At 37.1% G+C, this 21,711-nt stretch overlaps 1 protein-coding gene across 3 annotated transcripts in view; it reads left to right on the plus strand.

The window, feature by feature from the left end:
* LOC102690021 (neprilysin) overlaps nucleotides 1-21,711 on the plus strand; it is a 36,702-nt gene that overhangs the window by 8,537 nt on the left and 6,454 nt on the right. Inside the window, exons 1-18 of one of the 3 annotated variants that reach the window (XM_015360908.2) lie at nucleotides 839-1,470; nucleotides 1,563-1,673; nucleotides 4,420-4,593; nucleotides 5,472-5,507; nucleotides 5,604-5,765; nucleotides 10,325-10,405; nucleotides 10,541-10,636; nucleotides 10,736-10,854; nucleotides 11,270-11,335; nucleotides 14,237-14,371; nucleotides 15,060-15,161; nucleotides 15,400-15,536; nucleotides 15,623-15,716; nucleotides 16,038-16,166; nucleotides 16,964-17,062; nucleotides 18,955-19,032; nucleotides 20,096-20,199; nucleotides 20,944-21,002. In XM_015360908.2, coding sequence (XP_015216394.1) covers nucleotides 1,631-1,673; nucleotides 4,420-4,593; nucleotides 5,472-5,507; nucleotides 5,604-5,765; nucleotides 10,325-10,405; nucleotides 10,541-10,636; nucleotides 10,736-10,854; nucleotides 11,270-11,335; nucleotides 14,237-14,371; nucleotides 15,060-15,161; nucleotides 15,400-15,536; nucleotides 15,623-15,716; nucleotides 16,038-16,166; nucleotides 16,964-17,062; nucleotides 18,955-19,032; nucleotides 20,096-20,199; nucleotides 20,944-21,002 — 1,714 coding nt within the window. In that variant the 5' untranslated portion in view covers nucleotides 839-1,470; nucleotides 1,563-1,630. Of the gene's footprint in view, nucleotides 1-838; nucleotides 1,471-1,562; nucleotides 1,674-4,151; nucleotides 4,286-4,419; nucleotides 4,594-5,471; nucleotides 5,508-5,603; nucleotides 5,766-10,324; nucleotides 10,406-10,540; nucleotides 10,637-10,735; nucleotides 10,855-11,269; nucleotides 11,336-14,236; nucleotides 14,372-15,059; nucleotides 15,162-15,399; nucleotides 15,537-15,622; nucleotides 15,717-16,037; nucleotides 16,167-16,963; nucleotides 17,063-18,954; nucleotides 19,033-20,095; nucleotides 20,200-20,943; nucleotides 21,003-21,711 lie in introns of those variants that run through there. The other 2 variants (XM_015360909.2, XM_015360910.2) reach the window with 2 other exon arrangements.

Here is a 21,711-nt window from a genome sequence, read left to right on the forward strand (position 1 = left end):
ATTCAATCATAGAGTCCGTTTAACAGGCGTTAAAATGTGGGCACATATTTCTCAGCGTCATTTATATATTTTTAGACCTCCATGTTTAATCCATGTACAGTATGTTTGTGTAAAATGCTGAGTTTTCTCGTTTCATTATTTAACTCAACGTCTTGATTATCTGATTATAACCTCTGACACCGGTAAAACTGATCTGGCATAAACTCAATACTGTTATATTCAATACGAATATTCACAGTATTGAACAATTATATATGTCACACATTTCAAGGCGAACTTAGACTTGATTTGAAGTCTTCATAAACTGTTTAATCTACATAGTTTGCATATATTTACAAAATCATAAACAATACATTTTAATATCTTATTTTTTAGCACAAAAAGAGATTTGAATGCAAAGCCTAATTAAAACTAGAAAATAGATCTCATTGATGAAAAAGTTTAAGGGTGTACATCTAACATTCGACGTAGAGTAATGGAAAAGAAAACTATTAATAATATGGTAAGACATGTTACCCAACGTTAGTAAGGTTGAAAGTGTTCAATAAACATAGAAGAGGCACAGTTAGAATTAAAGTTCAGATTATTATTCACTATTTAATGTCCTTGACAAACAGTTGAATAACCTTTAATTTTCTGATATATTTTGTTAGCTTCTATATATTTATTTACATTTAGGTCCGGTTTAAAAGAGGAGACTAAACCAGGACCGATTTGTTTTGTCGACTAAGAATAAGTCCTGTATTCTGTATTATTTTACATTATTTTACGCGTGTATGAATTGTCTGTGTAGTGCGTTAACTTCATGAAACACGATGGTTGGAGGTAGCAGCCGGTATTTGTTAGGGTCGAAATTTATCTTTTAGGTTCGAAAGTTTTCCGTTGTGGAAATTAACTTTGGCTACGTAGAGTATCTCGTTAATATCACCGCCGACCCTCAGCTGGGGACTGATTTTCCTCACCCTTGTTAAACCTTTCATTTTTACATCGACTGTAAGTGAACAGTATTAAAACGCAGTTGACAAAGACTGGGAGAACGAAATACGAGTGTGCCGTGTTATTACAGTACGCCTTGGGCTGTCAGGTTGTGAACAGCTTGTCTCTTACAGACCAAGCACTACTAGTACTTAGGCAGTCACTAAATTTCTACCTCCACGGGACATACTGTATAATAATTATCCGTGTCTGCGTGTCTAAAGGAGCTGCGCTATTTACTTTAGCAAAATCCATTCCTAAGATATTTAGGATTGTTTGGCAAAGCTCTCCTTGTGCGACCACTGAGGTAGACTGAGCTCCGCTGTCAAGATCAGCTTTAAACGCCTGCTTAATGGGAGAGAAGAGATTCTAGACTCCAAAGGAACTTCGTTCTTATCTGCCAAGATACATATTATTTTTGCTCAAAAATAAGCCCAGCATATTCGCGATACTCTAAGTGTTCTGTAGCCGATGATGTTGAGGTGCCGCTAACAGGTAGGAGATAGTCTGGTCTATTGGAATAAAGCAAATCGATGCATTTTATTCTGGAAGCAAAGCACTGTGCCTTTTTCGTTGTTGATTTTCAGGCTAAATGCAGCGTTGCTCAAGAAGGCTTTTCTTTTTATGGATTTGACGACTGTTTGATTGGTTGGTGATGCCCATTTACATCATCGACCGAAAATTTCCAGAGACACCTGGTAAGTCTGCCCGGTAAAGCGGTACTACAGAAACCACCGCGAGAAGCTATAGATTGTGTATGCGCTGTGTTTAGTTTGTCTGGTTATGCTGCTTTCTTCATTCAATTACTTTGTAAGTCCACAGATATTTAATCAGTGTTAAATTAATCTGCCCGTTGTGAGATCATTTCATTTGCTAATTCATGCACTTAAAAATATTCACATTGATTTTTGTGCTTAAATTACAGTTCACGCGAAAGGTACATGTGCGCTCAAATGCTACTGTAGATACAGCATGGCTGTTCAGTCTTCTAAGGTGTTTGAATTAGACACTAAACCTAATTAATATTTAACGTGTGAATTTAAAAATATAAGTGGTTTTAGAAATGATAAAATCAAAAACACAGAATTGATCAAATCAAAGACGTCTGAGCATGTGAAAAACGAATTTCATTATTTTTTTTATAGAATTGTACATAATACAAGGTATAATAGTGATGTAGAATGTGACTACAAGAAATATCTACAAAATCAAAATCGAACGTGGTTGTACAGTTTTAAACTTTGAAAGTATCATAAAATAAAATACTATCAAAATAGTCAGTGCGGTTTAAAACGTCTTCAGCGTAAATGTAAAATGCTTTTAGCCTGTCAGTCTTCCAGAAGTTCACATTTAAATCATAACGTCTCAAACATACTTTTGAAGGCTGTAGTTGAAATTAGGTTGTTATTTGTTAAGGATGAACTATAAGTGTTACAAGGTTTCAAGTCTGATTTTTTGTAATGTCATTTAAATAAGAGTGCCCGAGGTGTATGTAATTCATAGGAGAATTGTCTCGTCTGTAATTCAAGCGAGACATAAAGTAACCCCCTAATTTAATAGTAATATAAGGTTTTCATATATTTTTTTTAAATGCAGGGAAGTGTCAGCCTAGCTTATTTTGTGATTTGACGATGAACGTAGTAATTGTGTTCAGTGAGGACATGACGTCCATGCATGTGGCAACAGCGTGGCGTGAGCTGGTTTTCAGCATTGATGTTGAGGGATTAAGTCTAAGAACATAATGCATTCAACTGGAATGCAAACCCGGCAGCTAGTGGATCATTTGAATAAGTAGACACTTTTCAAAATTGTTAACAAAAATGTGAAGATGGATATTTTACGCTATCAAGTCCGCACCAGAACGACTCGATTTTGCACCATGCTTAGCAATATGAAAGTGTTCTTACAGTATGTTTTCTAGACTTGAGCAATTGTACTTTCGTGACAGCTGCTGCCATACAATACTACAATACTATTAAGAATTGTATTTGTACTAATGGAACTAACGAGCATTTCAGACACTAAGCAAACATCAGCAACTACAAAAGAACAAGAGAAAAAAATCATTAGAATCTCTTAAAAGAATACGGAAATGCATTATTTTGTTTTAACTAGTTTTAAGATCCAGCTTATTAAGGCTCAAGCCTGAATGCTGACAGTGTGTGACCTGACCTGTATATACAGTACATAGCACGTGTTAGTTTTAAATTATGCTAGCAATACACCGCAAATGCACTTAAGCACCATGTCATTGCAATTGAATCAATACAATATTTTACCCAGTTTAACCACAATATGTTGTTCGTGCATAATACTAATACCAATACTAAGTTATTAGAATGTACTAGTTGAACAGATGTTACCATACAACATAAAAAGAGCTTCTAATAAACATTCCACTATAGGGATTCACTATATTGGAAAGTTTGTCCTGTAAGTAGAGAATAATTTATCTGAAAGCAGTCAAGGCAGGATTGTGATTAATGGTCATGATAAAATCCACTTACAGCAGGCCCATATAAAACTTGAATTTTGTGCATTCTACATTTTACTATATCCAACAATCCAGCAAGGAAACAGATTGTTTTTATTTATGCTGTTTTCATAGTAATATCCCAGGGTTGATACACAGTGATTGACACATATATTTGGTAAGATGTGATTGCATGTCTCCTGCAAAAGCTTTCATTATTGCTCATAAAACTCAGGTAACATATAATGTAATTAGAGTTACAGCCTGTAGAATCTTTACAGTCCTTCCTCACTGTGTGTGACCATGGACTGTGGTATTTCCATTTACTTAATGACTTTCTATTACAAGCTAAAAGTTTACAGGTTGAGACTGAAGTATTACAGCTGCTTCCATTAACAGAAGGCTGACATAGAAGACCAAAAAGCCTGGAAATATTTATGATATTTGAAAATAACCTGTGAAATAAGGTTTTAACGTGTTACAATAACACTAATTTTACTATTATGATCATTGTATGTTTTAGAAAAGAAACACTGCACTAGTTGATGTAGTGCATAGAAAATTACAAAGTGCTTTGTAGTTTTGGCTGCGGCAAATAACTGAGGAGTTATTTCACAGGTCTGAGTCACTCATGTTTTTCTTCGGAGGATTTTCTAGACTTTGTCCTATGGTCTGTCCTTTTCTCCTTCACAACACTTCACTGCCTTTCTCTCTGCAACGTCAGAACATTTCACTGTGAGGAAAGATCAAGGATCACTTGGCTTTGGAAATACACTTAATTCACAAGTTAAGAACCTTGCTTTGGGTGAAAGTTATTCTAACTTGCTGGTTAAGAAGGTAATTAGGCAACTTTAATCCTATCTCAAAACTGTTGATCCAGTTTTTTTCTTTTAAATTGCTATAGAAAGTGTCTCATGAAGGGTTGGTTCACACTGACGTTCTTTTGTCTTCTGTGGATCTGGTGGGGTTAGGTGCATTGTTTCAGGCCACATCAGAAAGGCAGATGGATACAGCAGACAATAACGCTTCAAAATCGAAAAAGAAGTTAAGATGGACTTCACTGGAGATCGGACTCACGACTGTGGTGTCTCTTCTCTTGATTGTGGTGATTGCTCTGATCATTTTAGTTTCAACACAAGGCGGTGGTAAGTAAATCTAATTCACCTTTTACATAGGTACCCATCCCAGGATCACCAAGTGCACAGAGATTTTAATTTTGTTGTCGTCTGCTCAAACCCAAGTCTTCAAAGCTAAGTCATTAAAATTGGTAGACCTGGCTCTTTCCAGCTTGTCTTTTTAGAACCTGTCAGACTGAGGGGAAAAAAAACCTCAAAGAGACTAGCATGCATGTATGTAATTCTTTTGTCTAAAAATATTGATCTTATGTGTATGAGCATCAGTAATACACTAAGTCTGTACATGAAAATAAAATTGAATGCTTTGTTAAGGAATCTCAGGAAGATTAATTTTGTGACCGATGTACATGTGCTGTTGAGTTGAATGGAGATGTTCAGCAGGTATGTGATGCTCATCTGACTGTTGATGCCAGTCCCTCAGCCTGGACATCTGGAACAGATGGTAAACAGAGCCCTAGCTCTGCCACAGTTATGAAGACTGCATTTGTAATTATAAAACACAATAAATGTTTAAACATCTTTTTGAGGCAGAATGCAAATGCACACCATTCTCTACATGAATTTCTGTGCTCAAAAGCAAAAAGAAAAGGAGTTACTGAAACGAGCCGAGGAAAACAGAACTTAACTGGAATTTAGATTTTTTTTTTTTGTAAAGCGACAGTCAGTTCCTTTGATATCATATTTCTTTTCATGGTGTGTGTCATGATTTTAATAATGAATGTGTTTCTGTATACATTTTAAAATGAGGGTGCACAATGCATAACATTACAGCATAATTTGCGTGTAATCATAAATCAGATGCTAATATTGCATGCTGTCCTGCAATTTCTGTAGATGTCACTTCAACATCTTGGATGCTCTTTAACATGTGTGTCTGTTCATTGCAGATGGGATTTGCAAGTCTGCAGACTGTACAAAGTCAGGTAGGCCTTGTCGAGTGCATTCAATTGCTTTTGCATTTGTTATCCTGTTGTGCTAGTTCTGAAAATTATCTGTCTTTGCTGTTTGCTGTGTTGCAGCTGCCCGGCTAATTGAGAACATGGACACCAGTGCTAATCCTTGCCAAAATTTTTACCAGTATGCCTGTGGAGGCTGGTTAAAGAAGAACATTATTCCTGAAACCAGCTCCCGTTACAGCACATTTGATATCCTGAGAGATGAATTAGAAGTTGTCCTTAAAGGTAGGTAACATATTGACCTAGCTTCTCTTTATGTCCCCTTTTCAAAATTAATTAAGCATTGTGTGCAGAGTGTGATTTAGCTGTAACACAGAGTTAATGGCAAAAAAGTCTGGACTTCACCACTGGAGCAAACGCAATCACAAAAATAGAACCACGTTGACACTAACAGTAAATGAAGCTAGTATTACATCAATAACTAGAAAGGGTCAACTGTCATGACCCCTGCCTGAATCTAGTCCATGCACCCAGAGGCATGCTGGAAGTTGGCTGCCTAAGTGTTCCAAATGACTGGCTCGTTAGAAACGGATTCCTCATTAGAGACGAGGCATATGGATTACAAGATGCAAGGGTCTTATTGCAGCACTCAGGACATGTCAAATGAAGCATGGTTCTACTGCTTCAGTTTTAATAGGACAGCAGTTTAAACCTGAAACATTTTTGAGTTTTCTGCAAGTAGGGTTCAATCTTGTGCTAATATTGCTTGGTGCACCAAGACAGCCAAATGTGGAACTCAGCTGTGGTGTGCAACAGTGTGCAATTTCCTTAAACAGAACGGAAAACTCTGGCTTATGAACAGAAAGGGTTTTAATTGCAGGGCTGGACACCTTAAAAGAAAAAGGCTGTCATGCATTGCCACCTTATTATCCCTTATCAGAGCTGAGTCAGCTTTCTTTCACACTAAGCATTTAACACTTTGTGTAGTTTTAGGCTGAATTCCTCTAGGCTGGACTAGACTGGACTGGACTTTAAGCTAGACTGGACTTTAAGAGTTATTTGTTGATCAAGCTGGACAAAATCCATTGAAATTGAAATGTCTCACTATAGGGTGGTATGAGGTTTGTATTTGTAAGAGCTGAAACTGATAAAAAGCCAAACATGTTGCAATAAAAATAAAAAGTTTAAAAATATCATCAAATCTTAATCATTATATCAGTGCAGGATGTAATAGTTGAAATGAAATACACATACTGTACTTTTTATATTGACCAATATTTGTTGTAGGTTGTTAAAGGTTATTTTATATAAAGGTTACTTTATAAGTCATTTGTAAAGGTTAAATACAGTACACTTCAAAGAATGAACTCCCCGATATGTGCACTGCTCTGATTGAACAGTGAGGGGTAAAGAATAATTCATTCAGAAAGACAGCCAACCACAATTTCTTCCTCCGTGTAATGTGAAACAGACGCCTGTAATTTACGAATTTGGTGGGACTGCCAGTTCATTGTGAATAATATATTTATATACTTTTACAACAAAAATACAACTGTCAGGTCGAATTTGTGACCCGGAAGGCTGAGCCTTCCAGGAGGCTCGGCATGGGAACTCCAGTTGCCCTGGTTGTTTATTAACTCTGCAACCCTACCTGTGCCAGAACTCCCAAAAAGCACATTGGCAATATCAGCTCATCATTCTTCGATATACTGAACCAGGATTTGACAGCTGCTCGACAATTTGGAAGTAAATCACTTGTTTAGCAGCAATTAGGGAAGCATTCTGTACTGTGTCAGAATTAATTCCTCTGCAGAGTGGTTATGAAAAAAATACTATGCCTTTTTAGCTCTGATTTGTTTGTGTAACTGGCAGCCGAACGTCCCATGTGATGGAGCTGATGTGGTGCTGTGTAGGTTTAATTTTTAATGGGGCATCATTAATTGATGATTCTTGGAAAGGTCTTTCTTGAGGAGAATCGGACCCATGCTGTGTCTCTTCCTAGGAGTGATCAACTCTCAGCATCACTCATGCCTTGCCTGTTTGGGTAACCAGCTGCATCCCCACATGCCTGCTTTCTGGCTTCAGCATTGCCTGGGGCTGTGTGAATTTCAAGACCCGAAGTGATTACAGGGTCTACTGTCAATGTAGTGCTGTAGACAAGACACCAAACTGGTGAACAGCTCAGCCCTGAGTTTCGTATTCTCCATTGTTTTCATTATCTCCTATAAACACGCCATGTTTTTGATTCAACCAGTATCCAGTCATGTTTTTTTTTTAAATCTGCACTACTGCACTTTGCACTCAGGTGTACAAAATGTAACAAATATTTTTTATTTTTTAAAACATACGCAGGTTGGATCACTAGTCCCCCTAGTCTAGAGCTTGGGAATATGGGTTTAAGAAAGTTCCAGCGTCGGTTTCAGAACAAAATACATGACATTTTGTGGAGGAGCTTATGCATTTCTTATTTTTTTAGCATTTTGAATTTTTCGTGTCTGAGCTTGAACTCGTAAGAGAACTCATGAGAAAGATGCTAACGAAAGATCACCTTCAACCATCAGCATGTTCTGTGTAACCAAACAAGCTGACTGCCGACTCTGGAGGCTTTCGGGGCGTAGAGTTTCTCAAGAAATGTCATTAGTCCAATTTTCTGTGCACATCTGTCTAATTCTCTGTGCAGGCCATATAACATTAATTGATTCAGGAGAGATCAACGTGTGAGGACTGATCAGCCCCTTAAATGTAATTTCTGTTAAACACACATTAGCTACAGAGCCCTTTACAGCTAAACACTGTAGAATATAAACATGGAATTGTTTTCACCTCAAGCCTTTGGGCTTTCTCTGGAAGAGCCAACTGTTAATGTTGGCTATTGAATATAAAACGTCTTCAATGTGTGTTGTTCAGAATGCACAGTTTAAGCATTAGCATGATTCTGCAGGAATTTATCTAAAATAGATTGCTCTGAGCACTGTAGGAAAAGTGGGATGATAATGCAAAAAACAGCAATCAATTTGTTTAGCTTTATGTCCCAGCAGGAGATCAGCAACGCAGGTCAATGGTAAAAGGTGTGGTACCAGGTTCAAGTGCTCTTACTGCTCTCATTGAAATGGTGAAAATAGAGCTGTTTCAGATGTAAACTATGAGGTTGCCAACATAGTGATTTTAATGTCTAGCCAATCATTCTGTTTCATGATAGATGCTGGATAGAATGAAGAATACTCCTTGGCTGGTCTTGCCCACTCCCTCTCAAGCCATCAGAAAGCCTCATTTGAGATTGCTTTAGTTCCATTTCATGCAGTCTACCTCAAAAGGGAATTTCAATTACCGGTTTTGTTGCAGCACAGCAATGTGATGAAATGCAGGCTATAGTTTGAATCCCAATCAATATTATATTAGTGGAAATTATTTTACATTTCAGGATAGATTGGTATATATTGTTTTGTGTGTGTGTCAAAAATAGGTTAAAGTAAGCTGAACTATTTGGTCGACGATGTGCACCAAACAGGGTATTTGGAGCTATGGCATAGCCAGGAATTTATATCTGGGTTAGCAGAGTGGTGTCAGGGTCACCTATGGAGGTGGCATTTTTAAAATAAATTATTTGCCTTCTAAAATAGAAGATGCAAATTGTTGTTAAATGTCAGACAATATGGAAATTTAGGGAACTCCTAAAATGGAGTGGCAGCTGGAATGGGAAAGCCATTTTTAGGGTTGGCAACTGCTACCCTGTGCTCTCCTGTGGCTACACCTCTTGTCTGGAGAGCAGGTTTTAGTTAAGATTAATGCATTAGAGGTCAGGCATTGGAATAAACACATTAGAAGGTTAGGTTTTAGTGGAGGGCAGACAGCTGTGATAAAATGTGGTCTTTTTCCCTCTACATATAAGAAAGCACACAATTAAACATGCTAAAGAACAGAATCTAGTGCAGTGCTGGAAAAAACTCTAATCCTACCATGCAGTATAATGCCAGAGAAGTTCATGCAGGTCTGACAGTTTGACGTCTGTAATCCAATCAAGCAAATTTGATCGGTGCCCTTTCACAGAATGTTCCCCAAAAACATTTCCATTACAACACAATAAAAAATACATTGGAGCATAACTAGTGGACCCAAAATATTTGCAGTCAGGTCCCACTGTACACAGGTCACAGATAGTGAAACACTTTTTGGAACCATTGCTACTGCTATGAGAATAGTTTTCATTTGCTGATTTCTGATGAGATAATAGTTTTGGGATTACAGGAACAGAGCTGAGTGTGCAGTTTTTACAGATGCATCGTTCTCTACATACCACTTCCAGATACTCTGGAAAATGTTTGTGCTTAGAAGACTTTGTAATAAAGTTAAACTTTTATTCCATTGTACCTACGGTATGGTCAGATTTAAAAGGTTTTCATCGTTAGATCTTAAAATCATGGAAAAGAGAATTTGAGCTTTGGAGTTTAAATGTAGATGCTTGATAGATCCTGCACACAATAGATTTTGAAGTAGAAGTGTGGAAAATAGTAATTCAGTAAAATGCAGTATTACGTTTTTGACTAAACATGCAGTAACACCACAGAATGTGACTAAGACACTCATTTGCTCACCATGATGTTGTTGAACTTGACATTCTGGTTGACAATTCATTTCTAACCACCAAACAGGCTAGGAGAGCTGCATGGCACCCTCTTGTTGGTAACCTTCCTTACATTCCTATATCTTAATAATGTCAAGGAATGTCTGATGATTCCTCCTATTTTAGCAACTAGTGATGCACCGTAATAGATTCGGAAGGAGAATGATTAGCAAGAAGGAAAAACAGCAATATATTAAAATGTGATATTTTATTTTTTTCCCAGATGTTCTTGAAAGGCCTGACCAAGGAGACATCAGTGCACTGACCAAAGCAAAGACACTGTACAAATCATGCACAAATGAAAGTGAGTTATTTTTGAGATGCAAAATTCAGATGGCTGATTATTCACTCCAGGCCCGCTTTCTTGAAAAGATTAGGTTTATGTAATCACGGAAAGAAATGTTTACATGTGAATGATCAAGGATTTACTTTCTCACAGCACAAATTGAAAGCAGAGGTGGCGCTCCCCTGATAAGCATCTTGCCTGATATTTTTGAGTGGCCTGTAGCGACTGACAACTGGGAAAATGAGTATGGTAAGCCATTGTGTATGCAGTATGATCAGGGCGTCTTATGTGTGAGAAAACATTCAGCAACCCGACTGCTACTGATGGAGCTCTTGTTCTTTTTCTTAGGTAAAACATGGACAGCTGAAGATGCAGTTGCCAAACTAAATGAAAAATATGGAAAGCGAGTTCTTGTCAATTTCTTTGTTGGAACAGACGATAAAGATTCTAACGTCCACATTATTCATGTATGTAACAGAAATATGTGTCACACAAAAAAAGTAATAAACATGCCAAGAAATGTTTATTCTAAAGGTCTTTTTTAAACTAATTTTCTTTTTAATTTAAACAACCTTTCAAAAATGTCTATTTCTGCCTCTCTGTCTTCAAGTATTTTAATGTTGTTTTTTGTGTGCTGTTTGGCACATTTTGGGGGTCTAAACAACTTTGAGGATGACTTCTCTTACAAAACATCAGTATGTGTATTCTGTACTTTGCTAATAAGGAACAGCTTATCGAATGTTACAATAGTACATGTTACTAGATGACAGTCTCATGAAATATTTATCAAACTCAGAGAGCTAAATTAGAGGAAAATTTTCTTCTGTATCCCGGTATGTAAATACTGCTGTGGTATTAATTATTACTTTTTTTGCCTGATAGTTTGATCAACCTGGGCTTGGTTTGTCTTCACGAGACTACTATGAATGTACGGGTCCCTATAAAGAGGTAGGAGTGCCATTTTCATACTGGCGTAAACAACAGAGGAAAGTGTCTTTCCTCATTGTACATTAGAAATCATTTAACTTGGAAACAAAATACATCATTCTCAAACTGACCTTGCTCGGTGAAGCTTATCCTTATACTTTTCCTTTAAGGTAATGTTATTTTTGTTAAGGGAAATTTTATTTTATTTTTTTCATTTTGGTCAAAGTTGGGTTTAGGGGTCAAGTGTAGCTCTAATGTATAAGAGATAAGATCACTTTATTGGCCATATACAATTTCTTGCATTAGGAATTTGTCTTTTCGCATACCCCAGCTTGCTCTCCATGAGACACACAGACAGTTCTGAGAGTGAGAGTTACAATTATAATTAAAGAACCTTTTCATGTTTTAACATAAAACTTTAATCTTTTACAAATTAGACTGATACTCAGTTTTATATGTGTCCACGATCATATTTAAACAGAAGCAGAAACAGTGGTTTCTCAGGTCACGTGTTCACAGCAGATTAAGAAGAATGGTCTTTCATGCTCTCTGACTTTTGGTGTTGCAGTGTTTCTTTGTCAGGATTGTGCTGGGGCTGGCAGTGTGTAGGCAGGCTTAAGCAGGCAGGAATCCTGTCTTTAATGCCAGATTTGTGGTGTGAACACCACAGTCAGCAGTGTTCAGAGCTACATGGGTGGTGTGTTTAGTTTTGTCAGTTTGTTTGGGAAGAAATATGATAGACACTGAAACGTCTTCCTCGTATAGCTTAGCTACCTGTGCAGTGTGTACAGCTTTGAACGAAATAATACCACTTGGTTTTTCAATTACTTTTCCACCTCAGAAATGTCTTACAGTGCATGTATGGAGCATTTTGTGTTACTGTGTCTGTGTTACTTTTAGGCTTTTAAAGGATCAGAAAGTCCTGCTCAGTTCTACAATATGTGCATACATCCATACTGTAGCTGTTATAGTTTCATCTCAAGATGTGCATTTGGCTCAGTGATCTTGCTTTAAGCATAATGTTGGTTTTGTCTTTCATTTAAATAAGGAAAAGCTCTTATCTGTCAGTGCAAAAAGATACACATCAGGCTCCCTACTCCATTTTTCCCTGCAGCAAAGACACTGAAAGAATAGTACTGTAGATGTGCCATGTCTTCTCTATAGACCACAACTCAGAGTGCACAATTTTACTTGTGACCTTATTGTTTTCATGTTTTTCACCTCACTTACAATGGGATTAAAAAGTTAGAGCATTGTCAACATTGAGCACTGCCAATAAAAAGTCATTTGAAACATAAATAAGAAATACTGTTTTTCCCTTCAGATTTTAATGTAGGCCGAAATCAGCAATTTAAATTAGTTGCATCCTCTCTAAAGTCAACCAGACCCTGGCCTGTGGGCATTTGAATCATAATTCTTATAACTTTTGATCATGTTATTGTTTTTCCTTTTAATGTGTAATATATTCCTCTTATGAAGCTGTAACACAACACAAAACAAGATTAATGGCTCTGCTGTAGCATCCTTACTGAAAACAGATGTACCGTTGGGTCACTCTGCTTTCTGCTTACTGTCAACCTGTGGAGAAGAATACATTGTTGGAAATAATATTTAACTCTGTAAAAACATGAGTACATTGAAATGGGAGCTGTCAAACTCAATGAACTTTTAGTACAAAATTGGCAAAAGGATGTCATCCAGTCATTGAATGAAGCCAAGGTATCAGTTAGCAGTTATGCAGCTAATTAAATAATTAGACTGATTATGTAACTAAGAGCTTAGATGGAACAAAAGGCAGATGACACCAGGCCCACCAGGAAATTAGTTTGAGATCCTTGCTTTAGACCATAAATATTTTCTTGAGCCTGTTCTGTAAAAATATTGAGGAATTAAAAAATCTTAAACTACTCTTCTTTAGTCTTTCTTTGTTAAGGATATTGCGTTATGTCGTCTATGCCAAACTTTGTTTGACATGCTGTATAAAAGGACTAACTTAATAACCGTTCGGAGAGACTGGCCAGTGCAGGCTGCTCTCCCGTGTGCATGCGAAATAAATGACTCTTCTTTCACATACAGCAGGACTCTGTTATTTATATGACACAACAATATAAAGCATCTCATATAAATCATAATAAGTAAGAACAAATCACAAATATAGAAAACCAAATACAAGCAAAGCTTATATGTTTTTTTTTTCTGGTATCTGCTACTGTATATCTCTGAATTTAAGAAACAGAAGTTTGTTCACATCACATAATAAAACTGTAAACAAAAATTAGATGGTCAACATACAAAGTTGGAGGTCTTTCAGATCTTTCTGTATAAATACAGTAAACAAAACACAATGTGAAGATATATAATATAGTTTATGTATAAATACAGTAAGTTATATTTAATATTTAACAACTACTGTTTCTCTGAGGTCTATGACTCATGAGCATGAGTGGATACATAAAATGAATAATCACAGAATGCACATATTTTTGTCTTTTAACAAAAAAAATCAAACAGTTCAGATTTTACTTTTGGCGTACTAGATAGTGTTGTGCTTTTCTATAATTTGTGAAATTATTATAAATTGCATTTTATTTCAATAAATTACTAATTAAATGTCATTGAAATCCTCCTTTTCAATGATCTTATCATCTTAATAATGATGATAATCTTAATAATAAACCTCTAAAAAATCTTTGTTTTATTTGACCTTAACTCTCACATTTTTTGTTTTCAGGTTCAGTTATTGAGTACTAAATAATGCTTTTTATGATGTGTGAGATGTGCAAAATATTTTGAGATGTTGTCAAAACACTAGATGTATCAACCAGTACACCCTCAGTATTACTTGGACACAGTAAAAAGTAACTTACTGACAGTGTTTCTGAGCAATCTCCAAAGCTGTTGCTGTGTTTTGTTTCGTTCTAGGCATGTGTCGCTTACATGAAGTTCATGACGGCAGTGGCGAAACTGATCAGAGAGGACAGAAACATGACTGTGGATGAGGCCAACATCACCGCTCAGATGCAAAGAGTGATGGCTCTGGAGAAAGAAATTGCTCATGTAAAACAACTTATTGTTTCATACTTAAGGTTAGCTGTATGAATATGTCAAGGCTCTGACTTTCTAAACTTCATGTAATATTTTTTTCCACAATTTGGAATCCAAAAAAATAAGGTAATTCTAGTGCTGTCTGCCAGGCTTTTAATGGTTTAGTTCTAAAGGTTTTTCAATTGAATATCCTCCAATGACTGTTTCCAGAGTTCAGAAGAATGCATTTTATTCCTTGCTGTTAATTATATCTCTCATGGATTTACCTATGTCATGGGAATGCTTCTTCAAAATATATACAACCCTCAAGTAAGCTTTATAAAGGTTGATTGAGTTATTGATTAACTTCTTATTGAAAGAAGCCAAGGTATCAGTTAATAGCCATGCAGTTAATTAATCATAGGTCTTATCCGTTGAATCCATTTTTGCACTTTTTAATCAGCCAAGTCAAGGTTCCCTGGAATGTGTGAAGCAAGTGCTCATTCTATACTGTGACATAATACAGGAGACTGTGCTGGCAAAGCATGAAGATCACACTGTAACACAGAGAACGCTTGTATCATGTTAATACAATGTGAGAAGTTAGACTGGATCTTTCGCAACCCTTGAACTGTTCATTATTACATAGGTGATCTTTCTCCTCTCGTATGCTTGATAATTTGCTTTTTTTTTTCTTAACGTCTTGCACTTTTTGTCACAGGCAACAGATAAGCCAGAGGACCGTAATGATCCTGTTCTGCTCTATAACAAAATGGAACTGGGAGAAATGAGGAAAAACTTCTCCTTAGAAATTGATTCAAAAGTAAGAGTCCTTAAATTTTGGGGGTGCCTATCAGTTTTGATAAGAATAAGAACAGTGACATTGTACAACCCACCAGCAGGCCAGTAAGTAATTTATTAAAGCATATCACCATTTTTAACTTTGCTTACGCAGGTAAATCCTTTAGAATACATAATGCTTCTTGGCAACGCAATCAGTACATAATATCAAAATACACACAACACGACCAACAGGACATCGAATATTTTGTTCCATACAGGAATTTAACTGGACCCGTTTTGCTAACAATATCATGGGAGCTGTGAATATTACTGTCACAGAGCAGGAGGCTGTTGTTCTGTATGCCCCTAATTACCTGAGGAAACTGAATCCTATCATTTCTAACTACACCGCCAGGTAAGTAGCAGACTTCTCTTCACCACATCACTGTACTAGCCAGATGAGGCAAAGGGGTTAAAACCAATTTTTCCTTTCCCATTCAGAGACATTCAAAATTACATTGTGTGGCGCTACATCATGGATCTGGTGAACAGTCTGAGCAGATCCTACAAAGACACAAGGAAAGCCTTCCGCAAGGTAAGTCTACGATGCAGGGCCATGCTCCGATATTTAATGTAATGTGTACAGAATTGCCTTATCTGGTGCTTGTATAATATCGACCAAGGTATCAATGGCATTTTGCACACTTTCAAGAGAACGTTGCTTCCATTTCTTTGTGAATCTTTTCTAGCAGTCTTGCAGAACTGCAGGCATTGCAGTGCAAGGGACCTGAGCTCATTATCATGTTGCACATAATTGTAGCAATCCAGTCCCCAGCTACAAAGCACTGGGCTCCATTGTAGACATCATGCTGCGGCGTGATAGACAGTACTTTTCTGTAGATATTGTCATCCATAGGCCCTTTATGGAACAACCTCGGAAACAGCTGTGTGGCGTCAGTGTGCCAACTACGTCAACAGCAACATGGAGAACGCAGTGGGGAGACTGTACGTTGAAGAAGCTTTTGCTGGGGAAAGTAAAGAGATGGTAAGCTGAGCTTCGTGCAATGCCCTCCTTCAAGGATTAGTTTGCCATCAGTCTGGTAGTACAGTTTCTCCTCCAAGGGATGACCCATGATATATTTGCATGTCATCAGATTGCAGCTTCTGACAGACTGCAAATCAGGCCACAAGTGTGACTTGTGACAGATCTGCACTACAGAGGGTAATCGCAGCTTCTGCTGGATGCCTGCCAACACAGAACAGATGGGAGGTGATTTTCCACACAGCTTTGGTCATTTGGTCTGATGACAAATTTAACATTTCTTAAGGTGCTACTACTTTCATCTGTGCTCACTTCTTCTGGAGGCGAGCTGTTTAGTTCCTTTAGTTGGGAAAAATGTTTTTTTTTGTTTGATTACTAGAAAATAACAATTAGAGCAAATGATCTGGCCTTTCCTTTGATATGTGTGAGATGGAAATGGAAATTTACATTCACTTTGAAATGCTCGAACGTGCACACCTTTCAGAATAAAAGCTAGTCTGGCTTCAGAACATGAAGCTTTTTATAAACCCTTAAACGCATATTGACTTATCAGAAAGAAAAGGTTTTGATATATGAAGTGATAAATTAAATAGGTCTCACATGGCAACTAACACAGGTCAATGAACCCAGATAAACCTTGCTGTGGCTGTATAGTAGGAGGAAAGAGAAACAAAATCCTGTGCTAGGATTTGTGCCCAGATTGTTTAAGTGATATGACTTTTTACTACCAACATATAGAAATAAAAAATAGTATGTGTAAATACATATTACAGGCTTTATTGTGCATTCATTTGAAACAGGTGGAAGAAATGATCGCTGAGATCCGGGAGGTATTCATTAACACTTTAGATGACCTTCAGTGGATGGATGAGGAAACCAAGAGAAAAGCAGAAGAAAAGGTTTGTTTCAGCTGCACAGCATAGCGTATCGCAAGGGGCTCTGGGGTAGGTACCTGGGACTTGGTTATGAAAGGCACCCTAAAATTAAATTAAATCTGTAGAACAACCTCAGCAATCCCTAATACTTTAATAGCACCAAAGAATAACAGCATGTTTCTAAAGAACTGGACCCAAACCCATAATACTCTCATAGCTGTCTATTTTGTGTCTTACATTAAAATACTGCCACTTGGTTCATCTCATCAGGCAGCCGTTTCTCTGCCTTTGCTGAAAGACATAATTAAATCATTAGAAACTTCCCAAGGGCTGGAGTGTCCAGAGAGAGCCAGGGTGTACAGCAGCTCGGAGATTGTCTGAGTGTTTTTAAGACTGTTGAACTTTTCCGTCTTGGCATTATTTGTTTTCCAAAGTTCAATATTTCCAGGGGCCTGTTGCATGTCTGGGAGGGCTTCCTGTCACAAGCAGTCCAGTCAAGCGTGGCGGAGCGCTAGAATTAAGTTTGTTGTGCTCCGCTGAATTATTTTGTCTCTGAAATCAGCTATGCCTGTTTCCCTGATTAGCGGTGAAGGACTGGAAGAGCTGACAAAACCACGCTTCAGGTTAATAATGATTGGCTTCTCTCTATCATTATGAAAACAGTTTTCAGAATTTTGAAAGCAGCACTTGGCAGCTTTATTTCCCCATCGGAGTCAGAGAATCACTTATACCGAGTAATAACTGTGTTTGTGACTTGTTACCTGTTGAATATTATAGGCATTGACATCAGTTCTGAAAGCAGGAGGAACTGGAGTTCAGTTACATTTACATGCAGGTCTAAACATGTATTGTATTACATCAGGAAGCAGGTTTGCTGGCATTATGGGAAAGCATAATAAAGTCATTACAGACACACTGTGTATTTTAGGATATGTTGCGTTTAGGCAGGATTCATGTTGCAAAATAAAAGAAAACACCATGATGAACAGACAATGTACAGCAAAGTCTTGCCCAGTCTGGGTTCATAGTTGGTTTGCTGAGGGGTAGGAGGCTTGAGCTCATGGCTGGTTTCTGGGGGAGGGGGAGGTAAAGAGTATGAGGTCATCCTTGGTCTGAGTTGGGGAGGGAGAGTATCAGTGAGCTCATACCTGGTCTGAGATCGAGCTGGGCAGTGCAATGGTGTCCTACTCTTTTAGGAAAACAGTATCTTGGTAGAAGTCTAGACAAGAAACACATTTATTTGTCCATGGGGCTACTGCACATCACAGAAAAAAAGAAGGGGAATGCTCAGTCATTCCCCTTACCCTTTAATTTGGGCCCTGCATTAGAGAGAGAGCCCTCTGATCCACCTCTCCCCAGGACTGTATGTAGACGCACAAAACACATTGCCTGGACCCACAGGTCTATTTTCTCCACTTTGAGTTCTGTGTTTTTCTCTCTTCCCTGGCCAATTATCCACTGTACCTATACAGAACATACAACATCTGTTGTGCATAAAACATCTGTTGTGCATGCTTCTGTCTGTAAAACATCTGGAGAGGCATGGGGGCAAAGTGTACTATAACAAATAGAGGCTAGCTGAGATTTAGATTTACAATATCTGTTTTATTTTATCGTGGATGGGAAAATATTGTAATGAAATATATTAAATGATTTTTTTTAATTAGGGAATGATTAATTCAAGATTCTTGTTTTAAAATTTTGATTTATACTTAAGGTAATGGAAAGTGTTTAAACAAAGTTTTGTTCACTGTAGGAATTGATTTTGATTAATTAGATGCAGAACCAGTTACTGTACATACCTGTTTAGCCCTCAAATGATATTTCATTAAACTCGTAGACCAACAGAAAAATGTTCGTAGAAAAATAAGGAAAATTCATGATGTCATTACCTTATTAATCTTTTATCTTTGTAGGCAAGAGCTATTAGGGAAAGGATTGGATACCCAGAAAATATCAAGGACAACGCCCAGCTGGATAAAGAGTATAAAGATGTACGTTTAAATTGCATACAGCTACTGTTGTGAAATGTTTTCTTAACTACACTATAAAAATATAACAATTACACAATTAATTATGACTGTGCACAGAAAATGGAGAATTCATCTTAATGTGATGTAATTAGTGGAGTACCACAGGGATCTGTACTAGGACCACTACCCATGATCTAGATTCAGTTGTAATGAATTGCTCAGCTGATACCTACTAGGATTAGCAGATATTGTAGATCAAATTCATAATGGTTTACTGTAGATAAAATTCAATACTGCTCAAGAACTGTAGACAGGTGTAGGGTATTCAATGTGGACAAGTGTAGGGTATTTCATGCAAGCAGTGAAAACATACACTGTAAATACAAAATGGGAAAAAAACGGGAGAAGAGGTTTCTTATGATAAAAACGTAGGTGTTTATGTTGACATATCATTTACATAGAGTATACTAGATGATATAGTAAAGCAATAAAAAAAGCACACACAATGTTAGGATATACAGGAAAAAAAACATTTAATTTAAATTAAGTTTTGTTATGTCAAAATTGTAATATGCACTAAAAAGACCCAATTTAGAATATTAATTCTTGTAAATAAGAGAAATTGATAATGATGTTGTAAATTATTATTCTGTGGTAGAAAGTCAGTTTTATCTTTGTTCTTGACTCACAGTATGAAAGCTGCATGTTGATTACTGTTACTTCAATTTCAGACTGTAGTTTTGGAGTCATTTCTCAATATGTAACCCACTGAACATTTGAACTTGACAAACAAACTAAAAATGCCTCATGTGCAAATATATTTATTATATTTAATATATGTACAATTTACATTGTAGAAACAAACGCTAAAACTCTGCCTAAAGAGGGAGTGAAAGCGAGAGATTAGGGATTGTTTTAAATTGCCAGGGGGGCATGAACCCACTTGCCATCAGACTAGTTGTCAGATTCTATCAACTGTATCTCCATGTCATCCAAATCTCTCCACATTCACCCAGTTCACTCTCATTCCTACTTTACATAAAATAGTCTCCAGAGTGCCTTTTTTCATGTTCTTTTGCCACAGTTAAACTACAATGTGGAAGAATACTTTGGAAATATCCTCCAGAATCTGGAGTTTGGACAGAAGAAACGTCTACAGAAACTCAGGGAAAAAGTCAACAAAGAGGAGTAAGTGTCTCTGTTTGATTTGAATTCTATCTCTGCAATTTAACATGGGAGAACAGAACAAACTGAAAAAAGAAAGTAAGAGAAACAGAACCATTTTTAATACAGGTACAGAGACCTTTATTAAAACCAAACCCCCAGAGTCAATAACTGAAAAGTTATTCAGTTTTTGTGACATAATTATCAGCCTTCCAATGGGTCTGTGGTGTGCTCAGTTTCACTCAGCAAGATTTGATTGCTATCTCAAGGGCAAATTCACCTTTCTGAGTCTCACAGCAGTGAATTACACTTCTCCAAAAGTGGCCCCAGGAGAATTCAACACTATCTGGGAGACTTAGGAGGTTATGTCACATAACAGACTCATCTCTTCCACCTGCATGCTTCAAATGTACAACTTGCTGTGTTTGAGTCTCCTTTGTTTCATGTAGCATGGCACACATACTGTACATTATCCGCTTTTAGTAGAAGCTGTTTGTTTTTATATGATAATAGTTTTGTCACATTGTGTTATAGTACGATTCCAGTTTCTAGCAGCAGCAATAGTTACTTTATTTTCCCTGTAAGCACGTGCCATACTACCCTCTCCCATGATCAGTGAATTGGACAATAAGTTAAACGTTTGATGTTTTGAAAAACTTGGTTCTAACCATTGTATGTTGTAACTATCCCAAACCTTAAAATCCAGTAGTATTATGATCAATGTAGACTGTGAAGATTTCAATAATGCCACTGTTTTGTAATCTAAAGGTGGATCACTGGAGCAGCTATTGTCAATGCCTTCTATTCTTCAAGCAGAAATCAAATCGGTAAGATTTTACCATAAAAATAATAAGTAATCACTTACAGTACATGTGACAAAGTGCATGGTCAATGGATTTACCAGCTTTGTAGGAATCACAAGTTGTAGGAATCACTCAATGATCACATCCTTGAAGGGAGCAGAAAGCAGACCTTTATGTACAGTATGCATACAGGAGCACGGTAAAGAAAACCGTTTTAAATGTAGCTTAGATTGAATACAGCAGTATTTCCCTTTTCTATACAGTGAGAGTCACACCAATTTAGTCAAATAAGAGAAATCCAAAACAGTAGCAGATATTCCAGCAGAAAAACATCTACAAGATATTATCTTAGGTACTTTCGATTATTTGCGTACAAAGAGAGCATTTAGTTTCAAAACGGAATGTCTGTTACCTGATAAAAGAGAGTCGTGAGCAATTGCAGCTATCAGCCAGCTACTCGCCAAGGCTAAGGATAATTATGAGAACAGGACCTGTTGTTCTTTTCTCGGAGGACAAAATTCTTAATCCTTTGGACTTTTTCAATCCCCCCTACCGACACAGTCAGTTTCTTTTAACTAAAACCATATCTGTCTATTCTCTCTTTTTAGAGGAAAACTCAGAAGGATCAGTATCATATTTGCCTGCATATTTGCCACAATATTTGCTTTACAGACACTGTTAAATATTGTGCCTTAGTCCTTTAAAATCCCTTTCAATAAAAAGGGGAAGTCTG

Source organism: Lepisosteus oculatus, chromosome 13 (genome assembly GCF_040954835.1).
Source record: "Lepisosteus oculatus isolate fLepOcu1 chromosome 13, fLepOcu1.hap2, whole genome shotgun sequence".
Lineage (NCBI taxonomy): Eukaryota > Metazoa > Chordata > Actinopteri > Semionotiformes > Lepisosteidae > Lepisosteus > Lepisosteus oculatus.